Genomic DNA, 25,733 nt, shown 5'->3' on the forward strand with positions numbered 1-25,733 from the left:
GCTTATCGCCCGGTCAATCAAAATAGTAGTAGAATTTATGTTATGTACAACAATTAAAAATGCACAGTTAACAATGAAAATCCCGACGTAATGAAATTTATATTGTTATTCATATATGGTAATCATGGAAATGCAAAAACGAAGTCAAGATCTTTCAAGCGATAAAGAACATTTTATAGTTTATTTCTCTAGAAGTTTCTTTTGCATTTAAGTAGTTTTTGCACTAAGCCGAAATGCAATCTGCCAAACCAAATCAAACTTCAATCCGATTCAGATTGTTATAAATAGTTTGCTTATGCAATCGATCAATACCTGAACCACTAATATATTTTGGTTTAGCTTTAGTCAGGTCGATTTCGCATTCATTTCATTTCATCAGGCAATGTGATTTTTTTTTTCGCAAATTGTTAGATATATATTTGCAGTATATAACAACAACAAATATTCACACATTCGGCAAGGGTAAACGGTTCACACCCCCTCAGTAAACTCGTAGGTAGCTGATAAGGCAGCAAATGCCGGTGTGTTTACTAACACCGCCAAGCGGACTGACTGATAATGACTGAATATTTCGTATGTGCAGCGATAAGAGTTAATGGCAATAGAGAGAAGGCAGTATAGAGAGTTAGGTTTTTTTCGGTCACAATTAGTGTTATTTTGGAGGCGAAAGGCAAAAGACAGTTTCGGTATCGGTTGCGGTTTCTTCTCTCTCTCTCTCTCTCTCTCTCTTTTGCGAATTTCCGTTTAGTGTTTTTGTGTGTGAGACAGGTGACAAAATTAACATATCAAAGATTGATAAGACTCCAATCACTGTAATTACTCAATGTATCAACCTCTCTTTCTCTGCTCGATAGTCCGCCTGGTGCGATAGTGGAGGAATTGAAGAAGTTGCCGCAATACGTGCAACCGTCGTCAAAGGTGCCACAGTCGAGCACAGTTAAAATGGAAGTGAACACAGATACACTCGCGGCTCAATTGAAGTGCGACAACGATAGCGATAAGATTGTTGTCCATGACGCAGCTGACCAAACAGCTGACCAGATTGTTGAGAAAAGCACCAGTAGCAGCACAACGAATCACAGCGAGACGAGCACGCAGGAAGAGACCAGAGACGAGAGCAGCCAAAGCTCAACGAAAACACAACGTACGATTACAACCAAGGTGATTACCACCAAGACAAGCAGTAGCAGCAGCACTTTAAGCAGCAGCAGCTCCTCTTCGATCTTCAAGAGTCCCACATCGGATATTGCCTTCAAGCTGCAACCCTACGATGAACGCGAGGATAACGAGGAGCAACAATCGACACCCATTACAACCACAACCATCCATGAGGAACGTCGTGTGGTTAGCGAGCAGCAAGTGTTGAGTGAGCGACGCACTAAGGATGCTTTGACAGGAGAGGAGCAGCTGCTGACCAGCGCCGAATCGAAATCGAGCAGTGCACGCTTCAAGAAGATCAGCAGCAACGACAATCTGCTCGACCTTGCGGATGTCGAGCAGCTGCAGCCGTTGACTGCCACCGTCTCGGCGGAGACGCGTCTCACGGAGCGTTTGGATAATCCACAGGATAAACAGAGTATTGAACAGGGTATTTTGACCTTATCCGAATGTGGCAAACAGCTGCAGCTGTCCGAGAATGGCGGCATCACCTACACCGAGGTCGAGGAGACCGAACAGCAAACCTATTTGGAGGGCCAACAGACCTTGAATGACGAACCCGTCGATGTCAATGCTTTGCCCACACTGGAGCGTGAGCTCAGCGAAACGATGATAGTCAGCAAGGATGGCGAGAAGCAGGTGACAAAGCGACTGGAACAGAGCAAAGATACGACCGGCAAGAAGGGCGCCAAGCTGCTGAAGAAGACCGATGAGGAACGGCGCCTGGAGCAGGAGGCACAAAAGCTCATCGAGAGCTATCAGAAGGTCAAGAAGGAGGCAGAGAAGCTCTACAAGCTCGAGCTGGCTGATGATGAGCAAGGCTTTGATCTGAGTGCCTTTGAGCAGGTCGAGAATCATGCCGAGCAACCTGCTGCTCCGGTTGAAGTGGAGCAGACAGTTGAGAAAACGACTGTTGAGCAAGTGATTGAATTGCCCGCTGAGGAGTCAGTGATTAAACTTCCCACAGTGGAGGCAACGATTGCACTGCCCATTGTCGAAGACGACTTGGGCTATGTGCTGCACAAGAACATCATAGACACACCCAAAGCGGAGGCAGCGCCCAAATCGAAGCCGCCTGTGCCCAGCAACAAGCCCAAAGTGTCGTCGGCTGTCATCAAGCCCAAAACAGCTCCTCCACCAGTACCGAGCAAACGCAGCGAACTGAGCCTGAATGTCAAGCCGACGCCAACCCAACGTCGCAGCAGCCTCGAGTTGACGCCACCACCGAAGCCATTGGAGCGCATTATTGTGGGCGTTGAACAGAACGAACCGAACGAAGAACCGAGTGCAATTATTACCTTGGCCAGCGTGGATTTGCCCAATGTCAACAACAAATCTAATGACAATCTTGTCGCCCAGGCTGTCGATTTGCTGCAGGATGAGCTGCACTTTGAGAGCCATCAGTTGCCGAATGCTGCAGCAACAACGAAGCAACAACAACGCCAGATTGAGGGTGAAGTTGAAGAGGAGGTGGAAAGTGCAAAGGGGCAAGTGAATGGCGGCGTATTGAGCGCCAGCTCATCGATGACATCAACAGCTTCGTCATCGTCGTCGCTGGCAACGACGCCCATAACAACGCCAATTTTGGTATCAGCAACGTCATCACTAGATTCGGTCAAAAGTGTCATCGAGGTCATCAATGGCAATGCCACTGACAGCGTCGAAAATCACAGCACCAATAACAGCAACAGCAACAACAACAACGACAGCTGCCTCAATGGAGGCGTCACAGCTGTTGAGCCACCTAACGAGGAGGCGGACGATGTGCAGGATGTGTCAACATTGGCGTTTGATAGAGAACACGAAACAGGTGAGTGCATGTCATGTCATGATAACATCTCTCTGGGTGTGACGCACGGCATTCTGGCTTAAGCCAAGAGCTCAGTGCACACTAACAGTCCACATACCGTTAATGGCCAACAAACGCTTCTAGCCACGTTTGGCTTCAGAGGTCAAGTGTTGCATTTTATATCAATTGTTCTACAAAGGTGTTGCAAGTCATTAAGTTATATTGTATTATGATAATGGCGTCATAATCATCGTCAAAACATCGTAATGTTTTAATTTTAGCTTATATGGGTATCTTAAAGATACCTTGCGTAAAAATACGTCAAATTAATATACAAAAAACAACTGAAATACTCGTATATTAAATACTCTATTTGGATGAGCACACAACAAAGCAGTTAATATATTCCAAATATTATATTTGATATATCTATACACTGCTAATATTATGTAATAATCTTTCTTAGCCTTGTATTACTTTATATTAATCTGCTTTAAATTGTAAAATTTATGTGCATTGCTAGAGGGTGAAATTTGTTACATGGACAATATTAAACCCATGGCAGCAATTTTGATGATCATTCAAGTTCAAACTACTCGATTTGCATACAAATTTTGCCCAAAATTCTACTAAGCTCTTCTTAGTAAATACAGGATATAATCCATCTCTGCTAACTACCTTCGAATTGGAACCTGCAAAATTTAAATTTAGCAAACGAAATTAAAAATCGATGCTCATCTACAATCGCTTTCCTTGGTAAATACCTCAGAATACGAATCCAAAATTGATGGCAGCAAATGAACACACAGAGCAATATTGCCAGCGCACAATTCTAGAAGCTCTAGAGGCTTGTGCTCCAATTTCTCCATAATATTATTTTGCAATTTTTCGGGGCGATTCTGTTTGCTGTTAATGGTCTGCAGATATCTCCCTATGGTTTGGCATTCAATTGCAAATTTACCGCAAATGCGCAGCACTGAAACTGACAGGAAGGACGAGAAGAACTGAAAGAGGTTTTTTTTTGTGTGTGTGTTATTTGCCAGTGGGTTGGGTCGGGAATGGGAGACAGTACTGTGTATATAGAGCTGTGGTCTATTTGGGGCGAAGTTCCCCTTGCGGGGCCGCTTAGTAAGTTGATTTTTGACAAGTTTCGTCTCTAAAACTGTCAGTCTGTTCAGTCGGACGCATCCAATTATTGGTCTCCATATGAGTTTGTAACATTCAACGCTCTTTCCTCTCACTCTTACCTCACTCACTCTATCCCCCTACTTTGCCCGGTCGCTGCTGAGCCGCTCTCCAGTGACCGCAATTTTGAGAGCTGAAAATGTTCTATACTTTTCGCCTGCGTCCCTATTTTTTGTCCATATGCAAAATGCCACTAATGGACTTTATGGACTTGATGCCACCCCAAAAACTGACTCTGAAGCGTTGTTCCGATTTAGGACAACAGTTTTGTTTGGTCAGTTGGCTCTAGTTATTAGTGGTCAACTTTTGGCAAAAGTGTGAATGCAATTTTAGCAGAAACTGTTTCAACTAGCTTCACGTTTTCGTTGCATTTTACAGGGCTTGGGCTACTTTAAGGTTAAAAATTATGTGTTTACTTCCACGATTCTTAAACGAATTGCTTATTAATATTGGATAAAAAGAATTGTATTGAATAATTGTTTTTGTTTTTAATACTATTTAGTGATTTTTGTATTTTAAAATGCTAGAAAAAAATGTGTTTTTTCTCTATTATTTTAGTATATATAAATACTATTTAATAATATTTTTATTTTCAAGTGATAGAAAAGAACATGTGTTTTTTATCTGTTGAAAATATTTCACGAAAATATTTTGCCTCTTTTCTATCAAGTATTGTTTTTCATTGTTTTAAGCATTTAATTCCAACAACTGTCGATAAATCGAAACAATTTTCTGGCATTTGGATTTCATTAATACGACTATAGAATATTGACCAGCGCAATTGACTATCAAAATATGAATTTTACATTTAATTTCGCATGTAAAGCGTAATGGATGAAATATGGTCGAATTGCCGTCGACAATACAATGTGAATTATATTCTTAAATATGCCAGAATTTTATTTTAGCAGCATACAGAACAAATTATTTTTATTTAACCTGTGTGTGTTTGTGCATGTGGTCGATATAAACAAAAAGTAGCAATCAGAAAAGCAAAAAACAACACGTTGCCACCAAAAATGCAAATTTTTGGGTCTGTGAAAGGTAAAAATAATACAATTTCATTGCGTATACGACGCGTATGCAGTGCAGATGCATGAATACTGTATATCTATCTCGCTCTACTATAATTGTTTGGCTTAAATATTTCATGTGCATTGGATTTGCGTTACCTGTGCAAACGAGTCATTTACATTTTGGGTTACAGAACAACAGAAACAACAACAACGAAAGCAACGGCAACGGCAACAAAATCAAATCGAAATCAATAGGGGCAACCGCAGAGAGGTGTGTTGTTCAGGTGGGCCGGGGATCATATATAAAATATTGGCAAAATGTTTTAATTAAACAAAAAACTGACAAATATTGGCACCTGGCTGTGCAAGCAAGGCCAAAACAACAGGTGCGAGTGTGTGAGTGCGTGTGTGTGTGAGGATAGCAAAAGGAATTTGCATACCAAAATGCATTTCGGTGCGTCCAGATTGGATGGCTGGCATCCCCACCACGAAATATTAATGCGATTTTGCTGGACACTGAATTGCAATTTGCATAACGGCACAGTGGGTCAAATAGCTTGTAATGTGTCAGCTTTTATTGAACTATTTATTCCGTATCTAATCAATAGCTGACAATTGAATTCCATTTCACAAATTTTGTATTTCTTTGTGAATAATCATAAAATCAATTACTATATGACGTCATCAATCGATCGGGAGCTAGTCTTATCCAATGTGCTGATAGTAATAGAATTTTTGGCATTTATGGTTTTATTTTCCATTGCCTCAGAGTGTTAACTATTTGGGGTGTTTTTCTGTGTTTTTAAACTCAACAAATTGCAATTTATGCAAACATTCTGTGGATTTTTCTTTCTTTTTGCGTTTTCTTTGCATTTATCATTGTTCTGCATAAATGTAATTAAAGCAAAGTTTTTCTGGTATTTTGTGGTCATAAAAAGAGTTATTATCACACAACGTCGAATTTCATAATTACAAACCATTGTCTGTCGCCTCTCTCTTTATTGTTCGTTCTCTCTCACTCTCTGATAATTATTTTTATAACCAAAGTGCATTGATATTGGTTGTGTGTTCTCTTATCGGCTGTCAACAAATTTGTCTGTGTTTTATGATTCCATTTCGCTGTCCATATGGCCAGATTGCCTCGATACGACATTTTTCCCGATAACATCCTTATCATTACGGCCAACAAGCTAAGCGTGTTGTGTTCGTTCCCAACCATCCTTTTATCCCCACCGCTACCCCACATGAAGCGAAGCGCCTTGTTGATCTCGCTAATCCGTAAACAGTTACCACTCAACCGCACCAACTGAGCTCAACTTGCAGTTAACCCTGTTTGCCTTCAGCTTCAGCTATCCGTTGTTCACCAGCGAGAGTGCCCAGGGCATCACTCCTGTTGCTTCCCGTTCAATGCTCAGTCAGTGCACTCAACACTTTGAAATTGGATTTTGAGCCATAATGACCAACTGACTCGCAAGCTGGCCAGCTGTGGTCTTGTTCCGACCTCCGACCTTCCTCCCGCTGTCGCTGCCAACGCTTCGCATAATTGCTTTTGGGCACATGGCACCCGCTTAGACGACTTGCAGGGACCACTTTATTCTCCACTGGGCTAATGAAAATGCATGACAACAAAGTTGGCGCAGGATGTTAGGGTATTTATTGAACTGCATGCGAGTAGCTGGCATTTGCAATGAGACTTGTGTTGCACAAATAAAAGCTTTTCAATTATTGTCGATTGCAATTCCCTTTAGTAACAGATTGATTGCAATTTGTTGTTGCATACTCTCAGGCGCCAGAAATAAATGTTGAGTGCAGGAACACCAGGCATATTTTCTAGCACTCAAAAGTATGCAACGAAAAATATTTGCTGCTTGTGCGGGTTTGTGTCTTGTTTGAAAAGTGCTAGACAAATTCAATTTAATTGCTTTATTTATGTAAAATGCTCAATTTATATATAAAATGTTATATAAATGACTACATTTATACTACTACTATACATTGCTTAGCAATTTTAGTCTTACACTCGAGAGCGCATAAATTATTCGCCTATTCTTTGTTGCTATTCCTTAGGTGTTTTATTTGTGCTCTGGCTTACAATTTTCTATTGACAGCCTTGTCTGTTTATTTGATTACAAGTGCTGTAGACATTTGCCGGTCTCGCTTCGCCTTCTCCCCTTTCGCCCTCTAACTGATTTTGTGTGTGTGTCACGAACATTGCGCAAAATTTATCGCTTTTGTGAATTCGAAATTAATTTGAAATTAATTTTCAATTCGATTTTTCGGGGTTTCCTTCTCGTGTGTGTTTTTGTTGTTATTGCAGTTGGTTTTCATGTAATTACATGTCGAATTGGTTGACTGTTGTTGTTTGTTGTTGTTGTTGTTGTTGGCGCCTCGGGGTCTTTTGATTAGATTTTGTAGCTAATTTTGCTGTTTTGCGGTTTTCTCGTTTTCAAATTGTTTGGTAAATAAAAAGTGTCGAGTGTTGGTTTTGGGTTTTTTGGTTGATGTCGCATTGTGTGTGAAATAGAATGTATACAAACACTAGGTGAAAATGGACATTTAAACTTGATAAGCAGAACTTTATTAACAGCTCCAATGCACCTCAATCAAAGTGCCATCAATCGAGCGAATTAATGGTAATCAATATGGAACCGTTAGCTAAACCGCAATGCAACGGTTTAACGACCAATTCGAATTGGTAGCCACAAAACCGATTGGCACCACAAAATGCTGTCAAGTTTCCAGTTGATTTGATTGATTTTAAATGGCATTTAATTTGACAATCGATGAGCCAGAAAATGCAACACCCTCTCAAACACTTTGAGACGCGTTCGACCATAGGTCAAAGAGCAAACTGATTGACTGACTGATTCAATTCGTTGCAACGCAACACGATTCCGATTCGTTTCAGTATCGATTCAATTTGATTTGTTGCCAGCAGCTGCCATAAAGCATCAGCCTCGGCAGCAGCAGCATCAGCATTTCTCTCGTTCACTTTATAAATATGCAAAATAATCTCGAGACTGGCAAAAGTAATTGCAAAACTGGCAACTGGTTGAAGAGGAAAGAAAAACCCGAATGAACTGCAAGATGATATGGCAAAGGGCAAATGATGGAATTGCTGCACTCAATGCCGTTCTTCCATTTCAACTGAATATCACCCAAAAGTCATTTATTGTCCACTCAGGCAATTCACTTGAGAAATATGAATTCAGTTCTCTTTCGCTTTTATGTCAGCCCTTTTTCACATATAGTTGCAGTTGTATATTGGCTTCAGAGTCGTTTACAAAAAACATAAAGATGAACAACATTCATTTGAAAGTGATTCTTGAGCATTGGGTCAATATTGTCAGTGCCATTTAAGGATCTTAAATGGTTGATAGGCAAACAATGTGGGTTCACATTGAATTGGGCAGCGAGCTCTGAGTTTAAATTGCAAATAATGTAATTGAAAAATCTTGCGAGTTTTCTTTCTGACTGGTAAAGTAAATTCAATGCCATCAAGATAAAAAAAACAATTAATAGAAATTAATTGCAATGATTTTGCAGTAGATAACAACGGCATTATAACATACAATAAATAAAGCAAATTAATAAAGCAAATAATGAAGTAAAGCAAACAATAGTTGACGAACATTCGATATGTAAAGAATTGACTTCCAGGGTCAACACATTTCCTGTGTTTACATTAGTTAACTTTGTTGACAAAAACATTGTTGATTTTTCAATTTTTATTTTGAAATTTTCATCTTTTTTTGTATAGTTTTATTGGAAATTTAATTGGTTAATTTCCACAAAATATTTACTTAAGCGTATTCCCAAGTGTATTATGAATATTGAAATATTTGAATATCTATAATTAAATAAGAGTAGTGTAAAAAGTTACTGGTTTGGAGCATCTCAATTATCTGAAAATTTCTATTAACTATTAGTTTTCATTGTAAATTCAGTAAGCTGATATTAAACTTGTTGACTAATCTAAGATTCCTTTTTAAATATTCTAAAATGTTAAGGTTTTAACGTGTGTCACTACAAACAAATATGTATTTTTTTTATTTGTAAAGTAACACTTAAGATAAAGCTGACTTATGTGATCAGCTGCCTAGCATCCTTGTTGTAAGCTAACCAATAGGCAAATACGGAGACAAAATCCCAAAGCAGAACTTTAGTTGCATTCTCTAGTTAGTTAGCGGCACAATGAAAGCCTTAATTAACAGCCACACCCAAAGGCCGAGGCGTGAAGGAAAATAAAAAATCTTTAGCTAATTATTTAACACTTGCTGCATGTCCAATTTGGTGTGGAAGTCGAGTCAGTCGAGCAAAGCAAAGGCGAAAAGCAAGAGAAATCCATTGGGAAGGCGAGACATGACTTCATTTTCATTGTTTTATCGCACTCAAATCGCAAAACGTTGAGCTTGAGTCTCACACATGGGCAGCACACATCATAAATGTCAACCTGGCGAGAATTATGACACACAATGTGCACAAAAAAAAAGTCAGAGAAAGAAAAGCAAATAGCAAATGGGGTGAATAAATATTGGGGAGGCAGGAGGAAGAAGAGGAAAGGACAGCAACTGCGACAGCAACTGTGATGAAGTCATAGAGTGCATAGAGTGTGTGCTTGTGGTTCTCTACTTATGACTGTGTTTTGGGTTCTGCTATCTGGAAGTTAAGATTTCGTGGTCCGTGACCATTTGGCAATGTGATAATTGCAGCTGCCTGTGTCGCAGTCGCAGTCGCAGTCGAAGTGGAAGTCGATGTCGAGACTCGTACCCAGAAGCAGATCTTTGTAATGAGGCATAGCCGTGAGCTTGGCTTGGGATCCGAGGCTCGGAGGTTCGGGATCGGGAATCAGGGGTTCGGCTTGGTTGCGTTTGACACTAAAGTGCAGCTGGGCTTGGCAAAGCATTCTCTAGCTGCTATCTCGCTCTATTCCACATATATACCTTGCTCTTTCACTCTTCGGCTACTGTTGCACATTTTTCGCTTTGTTTCGCATTTAATGTGACAATGTCACTTTGTTGTTGTTGTTGCTGTTGTTGCTGTTTATCTGTCTGTTAATTTGCAACGCGTTGCAAGTTCACACTCTTAATTGGATTTGAAAGTGCAGAGAGACAGCACTTGATATTGCCTCCACCCTCTGACACCTTCTTCTTCATCTGACTTTCCTCCTTCTCAGCCGCACAAAAAAGAGAAACAGTTAAGAAGTTTTGCCGAGACATGACAACTGATTAGTTTGGGTTTGTTTTTGGCCAACCTACAGAGCCTGCGAATGGGGTTAACCCGGCCACAATTGTGGCAGCAATTGCAATTGCGATTGCAACAACCTGAGTTTGAGTTTGCAACTGACATCTGCCAAGGCTGTTAATGAGTTGAGCTTAATGATAATGGCTTCGAGTGGGGGCAGCAGTTGAGAGTTTGAATGTGGCCTGTTGCTTGTCGTAGGTGAAAGAACCACAAACATTAAATGCTGATAGTTATTGAATTGACTCGAGTGTCAAGCCCAAAACGTCCTGTCGACTGAGTCATAAAGAACACCGCTGTCGCAGTTGCCGCACTTTAAGAGACACTCTTTTCTCTCTGAATGGTGTGAAAACCAAAACTTCCCATGCAGAACGTGCCACGCACGCCAAGAAGGCAACAAGCGAGAGCTGCAGTGATAATGATTGACTGTAAAATACCTGTCAAATTTAAAAATGAATTAAATCGATTTTTAATTTAGTACAACATTGATTCATAAAATGCCTTAAGCAACACGAATAAAAGATTATATGATGTCAAAAATGAACAAAGATGAAATGTTTTTAAACTGAATATATAAATTTAGTGTAAAAATCTTGATTAAAGATTTGTTTTTAAGATCAAAACAATCCTAAATCACGGTTTGTAATATACCTTTCAAACTAGATTGTTTTGTCTCTGTGTAGAGACTGAATATTTATAAAAAAGACCGATAGTAGAAAATAACGTTGGGTGGAAATAGTGCTAAAATGTACTACAGTGAAAACTTTCTTAGTGGCTCCTTCCATTAATAAGATATTCCTTTAAGTGATCACTTTTTCTATGGCGTTTAGTTTCAGAAGATTGTCTTGCCAAGAGATTTTTCACTCTAATGATATATTATATTAATAGCTATACATTTTAAATATTCTATACCACAGTTTGTTATACACTTTCTTATCTTCAGCTCCTACCCTGCTTTATTTTGCTGGTCGGGTATAAACACGAAATTAATAAAGATGCAACACGTTGCAACGTTGCAGCAGCACATTAACACCTCTACAGAGATCGGCCGCAGCGTGCGGCTTAAATTAACAAAATTTAACGCATCGCAAAATTTTAGCAGCGCTCTTTTTTTTGTGTGTGCGGTTTCGTTCATTCTTTTTATATTTTTTTTTGTCAACGTGGGCAGTGGGTCGATGGCGGCGCAACTGAGATTGAAGACAGACAGGAAGCGGGCGGGAGAGAAGAGGGCGGGACAGCAGAGGGCAGAACAGGATGGGAGTTGCCATGACGACGTGGCGCGGACAGGCAAAGCGAAAAGCGCAAACCAAGCTGAAAATTGCTTAATCCTGCTGACAAGACAGCCTAGCGCTAAAAAACGAGCCGAACGAACGAACAAACGAACGAAGGAGAAGGATACCCCAGTGCAGTGTAGTGCAGACTCTGTCTGGCGTCCAGTGAGCGGAGACCTGCTGACTGGGCAGCCGCTGACAGAGGGCGTTGCAGCGCATAATTATGCATATTGCAGACTGTGTTGCACAAGCGCGTCTGAAACACTGACTGAGGTGGAAGAGAAGACTGAGAACTCGCCTCGTCTTGCCTCGCCTCGACTCAGTTTTGTGGTAATAAAGCAATGCATCACTTCGATGTTGCGTCGACTCTTTCCTCACCTTTTCTTCACTTGCCTCTCTCACAGGCTTCTTTTCTGCTTGCTCGCTGAAAATGTTGACGCATCGTAACTTAGCTTATTTGTGGCCTTGAGCATCAAATGTTGTAATTGAGTTTTGTGTTTTATGATTATGCGAGCATCTCGCAAGGTAAAAGAGAGGTTTTATTAGCCCTTTCCCTCCTCCAGTCCAGTCCAGCCATGTCTTTAGTGTGTGGGCTCAATTCTCAGTCTTCGCTTAACGTGCCACTTAAACTGGCCAATAGACGTTCGCAGCTAAATTGAATTAGCCACACGTCCGCTGAGTGAGTTATTTAACCTGGCCCGCAGCTGCAAAACTCTTTTTCCTGGTTCTCAACCCGAATCCCTTTAGCGATGACGATTCTCCACTCTCCTCCATTAGCATTGACAACCACTTTTCTCCCGGCAAAGAAGTACGATAAGCTGCTGCGGATTTAGTTGTGATCAGGGCAGAATTGTGTTGTCATCTCTTGCACTTAACGAGGCTAATACGTGCTTGACATAAAATTGTTCGCAATGCGTCAGATCTCACTCTATAAACTCTATAACCGACTGATCGGAATGATAAGCTGATTTTCTAGGGCGATAAGAAACTCGAGTGTATGCTAAGGCTTTTTTATTGGAATTTTTCTGCGATTTTAGATTGTTTTTGGAGTTGATTGTAGTTGAAAGATATTTCAGTTATTACTGTTACTGAAGTTTTCTTTGATGGAACTTATAATTTATTATTTATTTAATATTCATTAATTTATAATTATTTATTTCATTACTTCAAATACTTTCATTATATTACCATTCATTTCTATTTATTTAAATCATTATTTAGAGTATTTCAACTTCGACATCTCAAAGTTACCCCACGAATTGTGCTCGCTTTTATTTCGTTTGCTTTTTGCCATCACATTGATGATCTCGTTTAGCATTTACACGTTTTGCACTCATATCTGCAATTGCAATGCCAACTCCAACCGCATCTGCAGCTCAATCTGTAGAGCAGCTCCAACTGTGGCTTTTATGTGCATGTTTATGGCCAAGTCGTTTGCACTGATTTGCGCAATCATCTTGACCTTTTGTCACCTTCGCCGTAGGCGCATCTTAACCACAAAATAATCAACAATCAAATGAACAAAAAAAGAAAAGAAACTGACATGAATTTCAGTTGTTTTTGGCATGACAGCAAATCCTGGCCCAGTTCACATATCGCATTACAATTCGGCCGCAATTTTGTTGGCGGCAGCTGCTGTGTTACCCTCTCTGCCCCTCTTGCACCCTGCCGCTGCTCACTTGCCACCTCCCACAACTGACACAACTGTCAGCCTAGGTTGCCATGCAACGTTTGCCAGTTGCCCAAAACTGTAAACTGCAAAAGGAAAAATTAAATTCGTGCTGTGCTTTTGCAATCCTTCCGCTGCCCTTTCTCTCCCCTCTCTCTGTGTATGATTGACCGCACCCGCTTGTTGCCCCCGCTGAGCTCGCAGGCTGCCCCAGACTGGGGGCAACTTCAGCGGTTCCGACTGGCGTTAATATTAAAAATAATTTGCGTGCGAAATTATTCATGTTGCACAAGGCAAATCTTGTGGCAATTATCGCAGCACGTCGCGTCTGCCTTCAGGTTGCAAGCCGTATCTGTTGACGTGGCTTTGTTGTTGCTGCTGTTGTTGCTCTTCTTGTGTGTGTGTTTGTTGTTTGTGGTGGCGGCAATTGCAAACAGAAAATCGGTTTAAGCCGCAGCGTCAAAAGGACAGCGCTCGCATCGCCGGACTCGCATCATAACGCCGCATTGAACGATGATGCAGCAGCAAGCTGCACGCTGCATGCAGCAAAAGCGCGAGGCAATGTCAGCAATGTTGCCCCAAGGCCTCGACATCGCCTGCGTGCCGTTCACTGCGTTTACTGCGTTGTTGTTTGTCTGCAGTCTGCAGTCACATCCTGGACAGACGCAGTGCATTGCCAATCATCAGCATTTGGCACATGCAGCGAAGCACACGCACACATACACACACATGCAACACACACACTCACGCTTACTGAGATATGAATTGACATTCACTGACTCATTTCCCCACACTGTTGACATTGACAGTTATGGCCAGAAGTGTATTTGCACAACAATACGGAGACAGCTATAGATGCACATACTTGTACGGATACAGATACAACTGCAGCTATGCAGATACGGATTTAGTCAGATATACGCACACTTAGATAAATAGAGAGCAAGTATGTTATGATTAAATAAGTCATAGCAGCATGAGTTTTGGCTCTGTGGCTGCACTTGTTATCCTTGGCTGCGGTTGGCTTCTGATCCTGTTTCTGTTAACCTATAAACCTTTAGCTGCTTAGAGATTCACAGCAGCTACTAGACAACTAGAGAGTGAAGGAATTTAAATTAAATTTAAAGTGGATAACGGGAAAAATGTCTATTTTATATATGTAGATAGATACTTTACTTTTAGGAAAGTTTTTGGTAAAGTATAATTTTAAATAATAACTTCTTAAGCACACGGGTTCAGAAAAGACTAAGAAATGACTTAAGACATAACACAACATTTCTAAAAATGTATTATAACTATTTTCCTATACATACAAAACAATTATATAAAAGAAACTATTTGAAGCTTTGCTCAACTTAAATTCCTTTAAGTTTTAGTTTTAGTTTCAGAAATTACGTTTGATTCTGCACTTTTATTTCTAATTTAAATACTTATTACTAAAATAAGAAGCTTATCTTCATATGCCAGTTTATTTTATCTACTATTATTAAATATGTATGCATTTATTATCTACTATTCTTTTTTGGTAGAAGAACCCAAAACATAAAAGAAGAGTAAAGATTTATTTTTTAATCTAAAATTTTAGTGAAATGCACTTTTCGCTACTCTCAGACGATTTCAACTCATTCATATCATACTACTATTAAAAAACACCTATACACTATTATTATTAGATGTCATTGAATAAAATGTAATTAGCGAATGAAAATTTATTTTTCGTTTACTGCACAACAAGTTCTGCTTAAGATCAGCTACTGGTAAAGTGGTTTCCTATTCACTAACTTTACCTAGCTACAAGCGCATTAGAAGGCGACTTATTTAAAGCTTTAATGAGCTTCCAGGGAAATTGTCGTGTCACCCGTTAAGAGCGCCATCTATTGCCGGGGAATGTGAAATATTTTGAGCGTAGCATACTTAAAAGCATATTACGTACTAACTGAAAACGTTTTAAAGGCCTAATGTTTCACACCTCACGCCAACATGCTAATCGATGCAGCATTGCAAGCCTCATGCCTCCATTTTCCACTCTTCCCTCTCTCCATCTCTCTGGTTTGTATTAGAGAGAACGTTTAGACTACCCACAGCATACTCTCAGACCTTCTCTATCACGCACAAAATTGCCCGAAAACAATTTTCCACTCAAGCGACGCAGGCAACCAGCTAGAAAAATGCCGCAGCCCGTGGAACGGACGCATCTTCAGCGTCAGCCGAAGATGCAAATGTATCTATTAAACAGAAATCAGAGGCAGAGCCCCTCAGACAGAGCTCTTAAAGCCCGCAGGCTTCAGTGGCAGAGCAGCCTTAAGCCTTAAGCCGATGGCGATGCCAGAGATGCAGTCGAGTCTGTGACCATTGCTAAGCACTTCACACCAAAGTGTCAATTGCATTTTTGTGGTTGGTCGCAAAGAGGCAAAACGCAAACTGCTCTTCTCTCCTTCTGTTTCTGTTGCTGTTGTTGATGTTGGCTGCATTGGCATCGGCTTTGGCTTGTTGCTCTTGCTGCTGCTGCTGCTGTGGCATCGGGCACTTAATGCAACAATAAAACAATCAAAGTGTCTAGAAAATCGATGGAAATCAAGGGAACAGCCAGAAACAGCGATGCGAGTCCAAGCTACAACCTCAACTCCAACTTGCAACAGCAGCAGCAACCTCTCCAACTCCAGACTGCAAGTAGCTTGGCCACTTTGAGCCCTGTTGGCTGACTGGCTGGCCAACAAATGGAAATTCAATGTGAAGTGTGCGTATCAGCGACTGTCGCTCTCCAGTGCATCCGAAGACCACACACTTGACGTGACTGTGGCAACAAAACCAAAGTAGTGGCAACTACGAACGGGACGGGTCAAGGGATGGAGGGCGATGCCACTGGAGAAGCTTGGCTTTTGGTTGCCAGCCACTTGACGATTAAATTGGAGATGAGACGCTGCAACGAAATGATGCAAAAGAATGTGCCATTGCATACAGAACGAAGCAAAGATACGTTTTTTGGAGGCAAAATTAACGATAGCTAACGATATAATTGGTTCAATAAATGAGAATGTTAAGAAAATTCTTTTAACTAAATGTTATTTAACTATCAACAAGCACGATAATTATTGAAGAACTTTAAATTTGTTTTCTATAAAAGAAGATCTAAAAAATGTTGAAATCTTTAAAACAAGATGAAGACGAATGTTCTGAGAATCTTTAAAATAATTAATATACAAATTTGTTTATTAAGATATGCTTGTTCATTTAATACTTTCATAATATTAAACAAGTACCATAAACAAAATAAAAAATGTACAAGAAGGAACAATTAAGCTAATTAAATTTCCACTGACTAAAACGCTAAAAACGAATTAAGTCGCTTTGTTATCATAAAATTGTCACTTCAAATTTTGAAAGAATTAATTCGTTTGGTTATCATGGAATATTTTCATACAGTTTTGAAAGAATCAATTACTTTTTTTTTATGGAAAAATGGAATTAATATATAATCACATATTATTATTATGAACAATATACTATTGCAGCTTACTTAGGGATTAACAATCCTTTCCAACTTTTGTAGGCTATGCTAAGACGAATTGTTAAAAGAACTATCGATTGTTTGTAATGCTTTGTCATCTCGAATGCTGAGTAAATATATTCAAAACTTAAGCAACATTGTTACATGTAAATGGATGTCTCGTCAGCTGCCCTTTTAACACCTACTCCCACTCAAAACTCTGGCTACTGACTAGCGACTACTGGACTTCTCCTACTCCTTACTCTCTCTTTCTCCCTTTTTTTCTCTTTCCCTCTGGTTGTGGTTCTTTTCACGTGGGTGTTAATTACCCGTGTCCGGGGCTTTGCATCAAACTGTAAGGGAAGCAAGTTGCCGGCAACAACAACAACAACAACAGCAACGACGAGAACGACAACAACTTTTGTCAACGAGACGTCGCCGCTGTGAGTTGTTGTGCAAAGTGCAATCAACTCGGCTGCTGCTGCTGCCCATAAAAGTTGCGCCCTGGACATTTGAACAGACATTTTGGACAGTTTGGGACATTTGTACAAGTTGCAAGTTGAGGCGGCATCGTTTGCAAAAAAGCCCAGCTCGCAGTCCGTGACTTGATGGACGGGGCGTGCAACAGCAACAGCAACAGCAAGAGCAACAGCAACGGCAACAGCAGCGACTGCGGCAGCTTCTCCGTTGCAGTTAAGGGACATCAAACAAAACTTGAAGGGATTTGCGCCCCAAAATGGCAATGGATGGGGTTTGGGTTTCACTGCTTTTCGGCATTTTAGCTTTTTGATCATTTTTCAAATGTTTGGGCCATGGCTATGGCAGGTAGAAAGATTGCACCGAGGAGTGAAACAAGGAAACAAGCATACAGAAGAGTAGACAGTAGAGAGGGAAGAGAGAGGGGGAACAACTGATGCAGCCATTCGCAATGACAAATTGTCGTCGAGGTTCTTTCTCTCTCTTTTGCTCTCCTGCTCTTTTTCTGGGATAATTTATGGTGTAAAACCGCAAAACTAATAGTGCAGATGCTATAGATAAAGCAACAGTTCTAACATGGCTTAAAGCGTGAAAAGTTGTCTCACTGATCAGCAGTTGCCTAAGAACTGCACAAAATTTAGCGTCAATTTTCACTAACTATCAAATTCAATGTGTGATTAATAGGATTTTATTTAGACTGAGGCAGCTAAAGAAATAAGTACTTCATGATTAAGATTATTTTAGATGTGTAAAGATACTCGATTTTATAACAAATTGCTGCTCGGGTTTTTAGTTATATTTATCGATATTTTTCACGCTTATGATGTTAAGAAACCAGAGAAAAGTTTAGGGAAATCTGATTAAATAAAATTTTTTATTAGTACTTATAATTTTATTATAATTGATTTCATCCTACGAAGTTTAGATAAAATTGATTCATTAATGTTTTAGCTTCGAGGAAGATACCAGATATCTTATTGTTTAAAATGTTTACTTCTATCATAGAATCTGGATATTTTGTATTTTAAATACATTAAAGATTTTCGTTCCATGAAAAGTCTTAGGCAATTGCTCAATAATAAAAGTAAGCTCTGTCGATGAAGCATTTACAAGGAATACTTATAAGAATAAATGTTAAGAAAACTCAGTCAATAAAAAAGAAAATTTGATAGAGTTCGCCTTGACTGGAAGTACTTGAAAAACAATTGAGTCTTTCGATTGAATGCACTCAGTGTCAGGAATCCGTTTGGTCAGGAAATTGCCACTCACAATTGCCACGCGCATTTCCGTCAGAATGAGACTTAAGAATCTGAATGTGAATCAGCAAGAGTAACAGCAACAGAATGTGAATCATAGAAGCCACAGCTTTGAATTAGAGTGTCAGACAGGCAGGTGAACAGCTAGAAAGAACATGATGCGAAATGCAGTTGAAATGGTCTCTAATAGAGCATGGTATGAAGCCGAGGCTAAACATCATTTCCCTTTCAGCGAACGTTTTGCAGAAATTGAAATGAAAATTGCGAAATCGAAAAAGCAACCGTCCAGAACGCAACTTTAGCTTAGAGACCAGAATCTTAGGCTGAGATTGAGTCGGCGACTGCGACTGAGCTCAAGTGTCGGGGAGTGTAAGACAATTTACCAACTAAACAACTTCATCTGTCCGTTGCATTAAATGTGTTTCCACCATGCCACCGCCAACCATATAGCGAAAGGTTGAGGAGTGTGCTTCTGGGCAGACTACACACACACACACACAATCCTACAAAGCTACCCAAACCATTTCCATTTTGCCTCTTTCTCCACGTCCACGTGCCCCCACGGGGCAATGTGCTGGAAGATTGACACAAACCAATTAACATTTGTGCCTTTTATTTCCATGTCAGATGGGGCTTTTTTTTCTTCTGTTTTTGTTTTTGGTCTATGCTTTTGAATTTATCGCACGTTTGGCTGCGTTTACCAGTCAGATCTTGACTTTAACTACGTTTTGCGCTTAGTTCAACTCAGATACTATAGATAGAATGTTAAGGAAAAAGGGGATATAACTGATGTACCTCTCAATCTCTCTCTCTCGCTCTCTCTCTCTTTCACACTCGCCTGCTCTCTCCGACGACGGCAATAATTTTTCCAAATGTTCTGAGAAAAATACAGAAAGAAAAAAAAGGAAGGCAACTTTGTTGCACGTCAAAGACGCGTCCCTAACTCCTCGAGTAGAGCAGGCTAATCCATTTATCTATGCCCATAACTCTTAAAATAGCCTTTGAAAATTGCACAGGGCCAACTGGCCAAATACTAAAAGACGTTTAAAATGCACTAATTACCCATGCCGAGGCAAGAATGAAATCTTTTTATGCAGATTACTTACTTCGTACACAAGCCGCGTCCTCTAACTGACTTCGTCCCCATTGGCTTGGGCCAGCCAGCCAGCCAGGCAGCCGACACTTTGCTGTCCATTTGGAAATTTGCGCGCTTATCGCGGCGGTCAGGCGGCGGCTGCCAAGATGCCCAACACAGTACAGGACACGACTGGACAAGAACGGGCTAACGAAAAGAAATTGAGCGTAAGGCAGGCAGCCAACTGTTGGATACGAGGTCCACAAAAAGATAAGCATGTAGCGAGTAGCTACAGCTTGATAGTGCAACGCGCAAGGGGTTACTCTAGGCACACACAGCTGGCTAATTAAAATTAAAATAAAATAAAATACAAAGAAAAGAAAAACTATGCAAAGTTTTGTAAGCAAAAGTTGCAAAATTGTTGAAGAAAATGTTAAGTAGACAAAGTGCTGCAGACATAATGAACGACCAGATTGTTGAGAGACTGAGCACTGAGATTTCGCGTGGATGCGATTGAAAGATTGAGTGCTTGAGAACTGCAACTGCATCTTTTGAGCTTCTTAAATGAATATTTATATAAATCTGAGTTAGTGGAGGAAAGTTTATTAAAAAACACATTTTTGAGGCAGCATGAGTTTCAATATTCCTTTATTATCAATTGCAAATGTGGATGAATTGAATCATGCATTTTAAAGTTTTCAATGAGAAGTATAAATTCAAAATAATTTAAGACATTTTCAATGTTTGCTTAATATATAACATTCATTGAAATATTCAATGCTAATAGCTAGAGAATAGCGGAGAAGTCTAATTAATATCATCAACAAGCTAAGCACAGTGAAAGTATTTTATTGTTGACACTTACTATATTATGAAATATTTAAGAGATCTTTGAATATTGAATCAATATCAAAAGATTCTTCATAATAACATTAGTAAAAGCGAAGCTACTACCATAAATTAATAATTAAGATAATTTTCTAAATTTTTATTAACAAACTAAGCAAAAATAATATTTTAAAAAGTCTTTACTTCAATTTATTTGTAATTAAATGCATATTTAAAAAGAATAATTTATTTATATACAATTACAATTAATAATATTACAATTTACTTTCAATTAAATTAACATTTCTATATTTCTTTCTCTTTAATTCTAGGTAAGTTCAGAAGAGCACAAACTCTAGCCATTAATTTTCGACCGTAAGTAAATGCACAATTTATAAAAAATATTTAAAGTACTCGCTCAGCACAGCCCTTAGTTAAATAGCCCACAACCTAACAGCGAAAATTGTTGAAAGTTCGCAGTGGCCACGAGTCCACGCTCCTCGGTCCACAGTCCAGGGTTGAAGCTGCAGTTTTTGGGTGTGCAAGTATCTCACAGATACTTTTCGCTCGCAGATAAGTGCATTGAAACTTATTTCAAACTGAAAATTCGCTTTTCCCTTTAGTTGCATTTTGTGTTTATGCTTTTGCTGCTGGCATTTATTATGCATAAGCAATTTGCATATTTATAGTTGCAAGGGGGGGTGACAGGGAACAAGGGGAGAGGAGCAATGTTAACCGCTATCATGGAACATGGACATATGGCAGATGAAGTCAAAAGCTCCTTGTGTATATAGAGCAATAACTGAATAATTTCATTAAAGCGAATAGCAAATATTGCCATATAGTAAAACATTAAACTCAATTTGCCGCCCACTCGAGAGCTGCTTCCCCTCTATCTTCTCCCCTCCCGCCTTTTAGCATTTGCCTCGCTCTACAACTTGTCTTTAGTAGTAGGTTTTTTTTGTTGTATTTGCTTCCTTTTGCTACTTGTAAATTATGCAAAAGGCTTCGCAAAATTGCTGGCAGCTGCTGCTGCTGCGTTTTTTTCCTCTGCTACTTGTGTCTCCTTCTTGCTTCCGCTAGCTGGAAAAGGATGCGCCAGAGCCAGAGAGTTCGTAGAGTCTCTGGGCCAGCCCAAGTCCAACCCAACCCATTTAATTAGCCATTAAGTTTTATTGCTCGCAATTTTGTTTAATTTGCTTTAAATACAGCAGAGCAAAAAGCGAACGAACAGCCAACTAGCCAGTCAGCAAAAAAATAGTAGTAGAGAAAAAAAAAAGTAGGAAAAAATATGCTGCTAGTGTTGTAACTGGTTAGGTGGGTGGATGCGCTGCCTTGGGCTGATGGCCTGGCCCAGGCTTTGCTGCGCTTTCTGGTCAAATGGCCAAGCGCCGTTGGCTGGAAGGGCGAGAAAAAAACTGGATCAAACGGAAAAAACTAGAAAACTTGTGTAATTTTAAATGTAGAACTATGTTAAGTGTTTCTTTTATGGCTGTATCTGGAAATTAGTTCAAGTTTTTGTTGCTGTCTAGATGCAAGGGATTGATTAGCTTGTGCCAGGCTGTCATGTAAGCTGGTAGAAGTTTGCAATTAATTATTGAAAGCAGGAAAAAAATGTAATTATTTAATTTAGTTGAGTCAATTTATTTAAGATTATGAATGTGCACATTTAAACTTGGATTTCTTGTGTTGAATATTAATATTTTAAGTTTGGTTGCTACTAAATTAAACTACAATAATGATCTAGGTACCTGCTTTGGTATATTTTGTATGTAACAGTATACTGATATATCAGAAAAAGCTTTCAGTATATATTTTAGTATTTTTTGGCATGTTTATTTGATATATTTTAAGCACTAAAAGGAAAATATTAGTATTAATTGGTATATTAATTGTATATACTTGAGTCTTTCGCTTTAATTACAAAAAGGCAAAATAATATATCACAGTCCAGCACACTCGATTGTAGCTTACTTGTATTTCATTATTTGACTGAAAGACTACAAAGCTGAGCATATAAATTTAAAATTTAAGTGAAGTTAGAAAAACAACATTATGTTGAATAACACACAATAACACACAAATTGTCTTTAATACCAGCTGCATTCAAATTTCCATCTGGATATGACGACTAAGCTGCAAGTGATGACTTTTTAACTTGGACAGTTAACTGGCGAAACTTGAAACGATTCAATGGCATCACATTGAACTCGAGCGGAAATCAAACCTTTGCAAATAACTATTTTCAATTTGTATTTCAAACTAAACAGCAGCTCGTAACCCTAAAGCGGTCCCGTAACAAGCAACAACAAGTCCAGGAAAATGCTAAAAAAAAAGGGAAACCTAGTGAGCATTGAAAAAGAAAATTCCACAACGAGTAATGTGCATGTGTGTGTGTGGGAAAATTGGATTTGCACGCGCACATTTTGCAATAAGCCATAAAATTTAATTTGATTATAAAAGTTTATACAACACGCCAGGCAAAAATGGGAAGCAACTGCCACAGAATCCGGAACGAACTATAGTAATATGTACCAGGGAATTGCGGTGCTACGAGTAATCGTATATGCTTGCATCACGCTTTAGGGAATGCGGGGGACGGGGGGATGCCATTGCATATGCTGACTGACAGGCGGCGGCAATTTGAATGCAAAATGCGCATTTTGGCCCGAAGGCAGCAGAAGCAGCAGCAGCATCAGGAAGTGTAGCTAAAGGTAGTAGCAGCAGAAAAAAACTGGTACAAATTGAAAAAGGGCAAAATTGCCTTAACTAAAATGCAAAAAGGACATTGCCGGCAACGGGAATGGTATATTGAAAATTCGCATTGCATTTGGGCAGCCAGCAAGGCATAGAAGAGGGAATAGAAAAACCAGAAAGCGGGGTAGAAGAGTGCAAACTTCGGGTTAAAGGGAGGCTAAGAGCAACTTCTGATGTTCAAATAACTTATGGAATTCCCATTTTACTTATGTGACTTCCCTTTATATGTGGCTTGCAGTCCGTGTGTTTGCCAATGCTTTAAATAAGATATTCGCTAATATCTTATATATTATATATATCCTACAATGAATAAGAATACATAATTAATTTTTTATTAGAACACATGCACAATAATAATATTAATATTAACATATTATTTACAAAAATGAAGAATATAAGAAAACTTGGCTATATTTCTTAGCAATTTTTAGAATTCTGTAATACAGAATCTGTAAAGTGTACAGAATCTGTACAGATTCTGTATTACAGAACACTTTAAAACACTTTAAAATAATAAAATTATATTCAATAAGTTCTTCTTTATTCACGGACTACAGATTTTAAACAATTCAAAGTAATAATTAATTAACATCAAAAAATGTAAAATAATGTTAAAAACTATCAGATCAAAAATGATAGTTAACATTTCTTTAAATTGTGTTCGACTTAGAATTCATAATTTGAAATTTCTTGTTAACTTTACAAATCCTACTCTTGATTACAATCTTTCAAAACTCTTATTTCCATAGAATATTTTATTGTGATACGTTCGCAATTTGTAATTTAAACTACACATTAAGTATACGCCACTTGTGCCTTGATACCAAAATGCTTACAGTTCATTTACCTGTGGCCCAAAGTAAATGATAAATATCAACAAGCCCAAAAGACAAAAGTGGCCCTAAAAGCAAACCCAAAATGGCAATGAAAAACCTTTTGGGCATTAGAACAGCCGAAAGCAGAAAGCAGCAGCATCAGCAGAAGCAGACATCAGTTGTAAGCTGAGTCCAGATAGAGAGAGAGAGAGAGAGAGAGAGAGAGAGAATGGCAACTGTTGCCCAAGAGACGACGACAACAATGAGTTTGTATTTGGCCTCGTCGCCTCACATGCTTATGAGCATTTAATTAAATGCAAGAACAAGGAGACATTGTTGATGCAACAGCAGTAGCAGCAGCAACAGCAGCAAAACAACAGAACGAAACTGCATACTTAATGAAAAGCAGCTGCCTTTTGGGCTGCCCCAAGAGTACCCAAAAGTTGCTAATTAAAAAGGCAAACAGCAACTGCAACTGCAGCGACAAGAGATGCAACAGCAACAGCAACAGCATCAGGAAGCAGCAAAACAACATCAAGATGCCGCACGAACCGAAACGTAGTCCAAGGCGAATGTTGTTAACCTTTTCAACAGTAGCAGCAACTACAAGGAGCTGCTGTTGCAAGTTGCTGCTGCTGTTTCGTCTTTGACAAGCCAAGGAGCAAACGCTATCACCAGGGACCAAAAAAAAAAGAAAAGCAAAAGAAAAAAATAGCAGCAGCCGCCTAACGATCAATAGAACAGCAGCTGAGCTGAGACCTAAGAAAGAGGATGAGGCAATTGCATGCAGCAACAGCAGCAACAACGCTGTTTGCTGCAACATTTTCGTGCAGTTGACATTCGTGCCAAGTGGCAGCAGCAGCAACAGCAGCAGCAGCATCAGCGGTTGCGGTAGCGTCGGCAAACTGTTGCAAGTTCTTAGAACGCGCCACATGCTGCGCCACGTTCCGCTGTTGCCATCATCGTCATCATCAGCAACATCATTGTTGTTGCTGCTGTCGCTGTTGTGTCGCTTTAGCTATTGAACTTGAATTTTAAGTGCCACTGTGGCATGCGGCATGCGGCATGGCGAGAACAACCTCTTAAAAGTTTAGGGTTAGATTCAAAGTCAGCTACTGTTGGCCAAAACTTCTGATAACAACCCACGTTTCAGCTAACAGCAGCCTAACATTTCGACACACAGTGCTGTTAAAACTGTAAAGCCTCAAACTGTGACGCTTGGCAACCAAAGTCACAAAAAATACTTTTAAGGGAGCGAATAGTTGGTACCACTCAAAAAGTAAACGCACTCAACTCTGGGGAATTGGCCACAATTTACACTAGGCAACAAAGCAGCGAAACAAGGCAGCCAAATGCCAAGTTATTGACTGGCTGCAGTTGACACTTGCCAACAAAGTAGCGAAAGAAGGTCAGCAGCTCGTAGATTTGCTGCTCAACTTGCCGATATTCTGTAGTGAAAAGAAGTAGTAGTTGAATTTTTATTAAATATTTACGAAGCTTATTCTAGCGTAGTTTATTCTACCCCTTTTGAAATGTTTTTTGGCTACAGGGTATGCAGACGAATCATAGAAATGCAAGCACAACTATTTAATGTCACTTTGGCACTTCCTTAAAAGTGCTGAAAGCGTCGCCAGCGTCAACACAACAAATATTTTGTGCCATCCTCTTTTTGTGCGCTAAGAATTTCTAATTAGTGGCGCCATATTGTA

The 25,733-nt window shown here is 39.5% G+C and overlaps 1 protein-coding gene across 4 annotated transcripts in view; it reads left to right on the forward strand.

Annotated features, from left to right (window-relative positions):
• The window catches only part of LOC132794344 (mucin-5AC), a 152,067-nt gene that overhangs the window by 26,902 nt on the left and 99,432 nt on the right, over positions 1-25,733 (forward strand). For 3 of the 4 annotated variants that reach the window (XM_060804737.1, XM_060804734.1, XM_060804735.1), the window contains one exon: positions 855-2,968. In XM_060804737.1, coding sequence (XP_060660720.1) covers positions 855-2,968 — 2,114 coding nt within the window. Of the gene's footprint in view, positions 1-671; positions 769-854; positions 2,969-25,733 lie in introns of those variants that run through there. The other variant, XM_060804736.1, reaches the window with a different exon arrangement.

This window comes from Drosophila nasuta, chromosome 3 (assembly GCF_023558535.2).
Source record: "Drosophila nasuta strain 15112-1781.00 chromosome 3, ASM2355853v1, whole genome shotgun sequence".
Lineage (NCBI taxonomy): Eukaryota > Metazoa > Arthropoda > Insecta > Diptera > Drosophilidae > Drosophila > Drosophila nasuta.